This window comes from Priapulus caudatus, unplaced genomic scaffold (assembly GCF_000485595.1).
Source record: "Priapulus caudatus unplaced genomic scaffold, Priapulus_caudatus-5.0.1 Scaffold694, whole genome shotgun sequence".
Taxonomy (NCBI): domain Eukaryota; kingdom Metazoa; phylum Priapulida; class Priapulimorpha; order Priapulimorphida; family Priapulidae; genus Priapulus; species Priapulus caudatus.
Window position 1 is genome coordinate 25,315 of NW_014577755.1, and position 6,568 is coordinate 31,882.

Here is a 6,568-nt window from a genome sequence, read left to right on the forward strand (position 1 = left end):
GTAGCAAGTCGATCTTAAAATATTAAATTAATTATATAATTATTATATTAATTAATTTATTATTTGTTAGATAATTATCTGCTTTTCCTTAGTAATCAAGTAGAAGAAATCGGATGGTCTTGTGTTTTGTGACAATAATCGACGGTATGTTGATATGTCAAGTTGGATTAGCAGATTCGTAATTGAATGAAATAAGTTCATTGGATTTCGTTGAAACTATGAATTCATATTTATCTTGTGTTAAATCCAAGAAATTAACTTACTATCGAAATTTTCGAAATGTTTTTGGATTTAACACAAGATAAATATGAATTCACAGATTCGTAATTGTCGTGTGAAGTGGGGGGGCTAAGAAGCCACGCCCATGGTAAGATGGCATCTGCTAACGATTGTCATTGTTTACCTGCAGCCGTCTCACGGGGACAAGCTATCGAGACCTGACATCAAGAAATACCTGTCTGAGCTGACCAAGACTAAGAGGGAGCTCAAAAGTACGTTTGTTTGTGGTTACAGTCGCAACAGCCCCCTCTGTAGTCAGTAACCATCTATATAACTATATAACTCTATAGCAATGGTTCTTAACATTTTTTGAGTCATGGACCCCTTTGAGAATCTGGTGAAAGCTACGGACCCGTCTTCAGAAAAATGCACCTAAGCACATAAACACAAAACTTTGCATGCGCCTGGTCCACGAACCCCCTGAAGCTCATCCACGGACCCCAAAGGGGTCCACGAACCACAGGTTAAGAACCCCTGTTCTATAGTCAGTAACCAACCCTCTATAGCTGCTGGTTGCCCTCTATACAATAATCCCGCATCTACGTAGGGGTTGCATTGCCAGTAGATGGCGTGTGGGTTGTCCGGGACGATAGCTCTTCCTCTTCCCCTGCTCCAGGTCTCAAAGAGGAGTACCACATCTCACGTTTCGGGGTCATGCCGAAGGTCGGGGTCGTTGCCGACGTGAAACCGAGCGTCGACAGGACCTTCACGTCCACGATAAAGAAACTGGAGGAGAACCGGAAAGACGGTAGGTGGCGCCGGCATAGCTCGCCTTGCAGTGGTAGGTGGCGCCGGCACTGCTCGCCTTGCAGTGGTAGGTGGCGCTGGCACTGCTCGCCTTGCAGTGGTAGGTGGCGCCGGCACTGCTCGCCTTGCAGTGGTAGGTGGCGCTGGCACTGCTCGCCTTGCAGTGGTAGGTGGCGCTGGCACGGGGCATCCTGAAATGATAGGTGGCAACCTGCATTGCACGTCCTGCATTGCACGTCCTGCAATGGTAGATGGCAACCTGCATTGCGCATCCTGCAATTGTAGATGGCAGCTGCATTGCACGTCCTGCAATTGTAAGTGGTACCTTCATTGTGCGTCTTGCAATGGTAGATGGTGGTACCGTTGTGTGTGTACAGGTGTGTGGACACGTACCTGTCATAGTCGTACAGGTGTGTGGACACGTACCTGTCATAGTCGTACAGGTGTGTGGACACGTACCTGTCATGGTCGTACAGGTGTGTGGACACGTACCTGTCATAGTCGTACAGGTGTGTGGACACGTACCTGTCATAGTCGTACAGGTGTGTGGACACGTACCTGTCATGGTCGTACAGGTGTGTGGACACGTACCTGTCATGGTCGTACAGGTGTGTAACGATACGAGTGTATGTATGTATCGTAGTTGTGCAGGTGTGTAAGCATAACAGCGTATTTCACATAAAAATAAAGTTTACCTCAGTTAGATCCAAAATGATCCAACATTTTGGATCTAACTGAGATAAACTTTAGTTTTATGTGAAATATGGAGATCTGCTGAAATTATTCAATCATGACGGTGTATTGTTTGTCGTGTGACAGGCGACCGGCCCTCAGCGTTGGATTCGATGAGCCGGGGACAGGTACAGGACGAGAAGCTGTCCATGCAGAAGGCATTGCTTAACTACGAACACATCCACGGAAGACCGGTGAGTCACGAAGCTCCAGCGTGCACATGCATCGCAGCCGTCGTGCCAATACTGTATACTCCATATTTTTCGCGTACAGATATTTCCGCGAATTCAGACTTGACGGACAATTTCGCGAGTGGTTAATTTCGCGGTCGGTGAATTATGAATTATTCGGTATTATTCGGTATGAATTATTCGCGTGTTGTTATTTTCGCGGTCGGGGGACGCGTTCCCGAAATTCGCGAAAATTAAACCACCGCGAAATCTACAGCGCATACAGTAAGCCAATGAAATCATCGCTTTTGTGCGATACTCTATTTTTGTGCGTTTTGTGACACAGAGGAGCAAGCAGGACAAGGTACTGATGCGGCCGCTCTACGACCGCTATCGACACATCAAGCGAATGCTCGCTCAGCCGTCACCCGATCTCACAGAGCTGCAGCCGATACTGGAGGATGCAGACGAGGACTGCCCCATGGTGTTCACTCCAGCAGACGCCAAGGTGACCCCCCCCCCAAAAAAAAATGTGTGCGTGCGTGCGTGTGTGCGTGTGGTGTGTGTGTGTGCGTGCGTGCATTGTATGTCTGTGCGTGTGTAATGTTTTTGTAACTTTTGAAGCAATAGTAAATCCAGTAAAATCAACGATTTGAAAAGGGGCGTGGCCTAATCGTGACTATCAGCTTACCAAGCCTATCAGCTTTGTAATGGATGACCGGTACGCGTAGCCACGGCATACTGTATAACAGTCTGTCATCGGTTGCAGATCCGATCCCCATGGATGGAAACACGGTGTCTCTGCGTGGCAGGTACATCTGTGCTGGTAACGACGCGGCCCTGGTGTCCCCACGCGCCACCCAGCTTGCATACGTAGAGTGAGTACTAGGCCACCCACGTAGATTTTATATTTAGATTAGATTTTAGATTTTTAGATTTTGAAATTTATTTACGCATTCAAGTATATTACATTGTTACATATATCACAACAAGGTTTTGAAATAAATACAGCGAGGGAAGTCGAATTGACTATACAGTCTTCAAGTCAGCCGCTCCGCTGACTACAGTTAGTTACTTAAAGTTGATTCAAGACTTGATAGATGAATGGAATAGACTTGTTGATTCAAGACTTGATAGATGAATGATGAATAGACTTGTTGATTCAAGACTTGATGATGAATGATGAATAGACTCGTAGATTTTATATTTTGAAATTTATATACGCTTTTACATATTACATGTCTCAACGACGTTTAAATAAATGCAGCGAGGGAGAGCGAGTTGACTGTGAGTCTTCAAGTCAGCCACTCCGCAATATAAAGTTATTTACTGAAAGTTAATCCATGAATGACAATACGATTAAGAATTACAAAAACTATATATGAGCGATGTATGAAAATAAATAAACTACATGCAAATAAACTTGAATCTACCTGAACCTGATGTCAGCAATACAAATAACATATGCAGGTCCCAAATATATAGACAACTAGCTAGAGCACTCGGAGAGCGCAGACCTCCGCCAAGGCAGCTCAATTCTCTCACTGTGAAAAATTTTATGAATTAATTAATTAATTGGATCCGGATCACCACCAAAATGTAATCTATTCTAAGTTACCCCATTTCTGACCTATCCTGAAAAATTAATTAATTGTGTCCGGATCACCACCAAAATTTCATTAATTCTAAGTTTTGACCTATCTTGAAAATGTTATGACAATCCATTCATAACTTTTTCAGTTAGGCTGTACACAAACCCACAAACGAACAAACACACGCCGGTGAAAACATAACCTCCTGCCAATCCCTTGGCAGAGGTAATAACAGTTAACACATAACACATGCATATTTGCGTAAAATATGCCTTGAAAACACTCATTTACACATACATGTACAAAACATGGAGTACAGATACGCTAGCATTTGCCCCGGTATACATGAATGTATGCAAACTTATAGTACAATTACTGTAGTATTCTTTCTTCAACGTATGCCTATGCTTCAAACACACGCACACGCACACGCACACGCACACGCACGCACACACACACACAAGCAGAGTTGGACAACGTAGAAAGCACAATACTTTCATTACTCACTGGTACTTGGTAGAAAATATGATGAGTACCATATTTGGCGAATACTCATAGCAAACTACCCGGCAGGTACTCATACGTTTGAAAATTGATGAGTAAATACTCATCCGATCCAAAAATTCAAATAACAAATCTGTAGCACTGGTACCCACAGTTACTAGCTTTCTTCCTCTTCAGCATCTATACCATAGATCTTGTTCTCCGCATTTCCTCCGATGCTTTTGCTGTCTATTGTTTATCTTTCCGTCACGTTGCCCCGCGGCTCTTTCCTTCTTCTGAATCCTGCGATCACTCGTGTCTTTGCCGAAGAAGAAAATCAGTAGCCGTGTAGGATTATTGAACCCTTTTTTGTGTTTTTGTGTGTTTACTTTGCTTAAATCTAACCAACACCAAACATAAACTAGAATAATACTGTTACATAGCTTTTAGAATATTGTATTATATGGTATATGATATATCTGGTGGCCGGATCAATAACATTTAACCGATTATCTTCGATCATCGATTGGTTGGTTTGAATCCGATGATCGATGATGAAATTCAACCCATTCCCATCTCTAGTGTTAAGGTGATTACGTGACCGTAAATAGTAAAAAATAAAACAAATATTTCCACTTTTTCACAAAATATAAGTAATTCTGTTCAAATTTTATGGTTAAATTGCTGCATTATACTTCCTATTTTACTATATTGTTTGATGTGAAAATACACTCGTGACCCATACATAGCCCATAGCAAGCAATTAATGTTGAGAACATTAATTCAAATCGTCCAGGTTTTTTGGATTTTTAACTAGTTGAGAAACAATCTTATCAGGTAAGAATTTGACGATATGTTTAGTTGGTTCTTAATTTTAATGTAAGTTTTTTTTTTTTTTACAAATTTTACCACTAGAAAATTCCTGATGTAGTCCCTTTAAGGTGCAACTCTGTGTGTTCAGGTTCGAAGGCAGTGCTGGCAGCAGCTCTTCGTTCCCGACGTCTCCCCCACAAGAACAATCGCATGTTGCACCGGCAGAGGTAAGACTAGATCTTATGATTTCAGATTTGTTTCTAGCCCTTGTGTATGTGCGGTCTTTGTGTCCATGCATTGCGGATCGTGTTTGCAACAACCGTTGTGTTGTATTGATGTTGTGATTGTATGGTGTTGTCGTTGTATTGTGTGTCGGTTGTTGTTCAGATGTTAGAGGGGTAAGAGTGGTTGATTATAGAGTGGTTGTGGTCGTTCCAAGCGCGTAGCCAGGCGGGGGTTCTGGGGGCCGCCTAAGGACCCCACCAAGTCAAAATCAAAAAATCAAAAAAAAAAATTTTAATATAAAAAGAAAAGAAATGGAATGTTTTCGATTGTACAGGCAGACAAAGGCTGTGTTATTGACGTTAGTCACAAGCATGGTCGGGTTAGGGTGTCGTTGTAGAGAGCTGCGACAGAAAAATAGTGCATTGATCAACAAAACAGCCGTCTAAATTGAATTTTAAAGCACTATTTTTAACTTTAACATAAAAAAAAAAAATTCGGTACCAACAGACGCCCTTTTTATTCGCTCGATGACCCCCCCCCATCCAAATTCCTGGCGTAGCCCTTGGTCGCGGTTTCTACCACCCGTCGACGTGTGGTGGTTCTATTTGCAGGTGGGATGGCGCTACACACGGTCGCGAGGCATGCGAAGCCTACACACCCGGCAGCCTGGCAGTGAATGAAAGAAATACAGAGTAAGTACAGCTGAGAGGGTCTATGTCCGCGCCAGGATAAAGGCTGAGTAGGGTCTAATGTTCCCGCAGGGTCTAAGGCTGAGAGGGTCTATGTTCCCAGGTGTAAGGCTGAGAGGGTCATCACTGTTCCGCAGGGTAGGCTGAGAGGGTCCTATGTCCCCAGGGTAAGGCTGAGAGGGGTACTATGCCCCCAGGTAAGCTGAGAAGGGTCGTATGTCGCCGTCCAGGGTAAGTCTGAGAGGTCATGTCCGCGAGGTGCTGGCGGGACCGTATCCCTGGTACTAATCTAATATGCCTGTACATACCTCGCCTACTTCACTATAACGAGTCTAGGAGTCGCCTACGGCCTACTCCAACCTAACCTAACCCTAAACACCTACACCTAATCCTCAGACGCCTAACCCTAACCATATCAGAATAGTGCCCAAGGGATGTTCACGGTATACCGGACCGTACCAGGCGTACGTATCCGGCAGTACCCTGGGGACATAGACGCCTATGAGCGTAAGTACAGGGTTTCGCTTCTGAGGGAAAATTAAACAAAGGAGTAATGGCCAGTTTGGGAAAAAAAAACGCGCCATGATGGATTCAAATGCGTGCCGTAAAGGCAAATTATAATAAATATAGGCAACATGGCAACAAATCTTAAAATATGCGCAAGAAGCAAGATCGTGGTGATCTATTTATTTCGTTGGGTTGGACACATTTTGACAATGCGGGTAAATAGCAGGAAGCATTTTTACAACGCGAAATGTTTAAATTTGACAACAGCTGGGCAACCGCGTGTGCCTCTTATGTATAAGAAACCCTCAGTACATGTTAACCGTCGCACGTC

The 6,568-nt window shown here is 43.7% G+C and overlaps 1 protein-coding gene across 1 annotated transcript in view; it reads left to right on the top strand.

Moving 5' to 3' along the window:
* The window catches only part of LOC106812857, a 31,511-nt gene that overhangs the window by 17,990 nt on the left and 6,953 nt on the right, over window positions 1-6,568 (top strand). Inside the window, exons 13-16 of the mRNA XM_014816845.1 lie at window positions 410-491; window positions 896-1,027; window positions 1,846-1,952; window positions 2,275-2,436. Of these exons, the coding sequence (XP_014672331.1) occupies window positions 410-491; window positions 896-1,027; window positions 1,846-1,952; window positions 2,275-2,436 (483 nt within the window). The remainder of the gene's footprint in view (window positions 1-409; window positions 492-895; window positions 1,028-1,845; window positions 1,953-2,274; window positions 2,437-6,568) is intronic.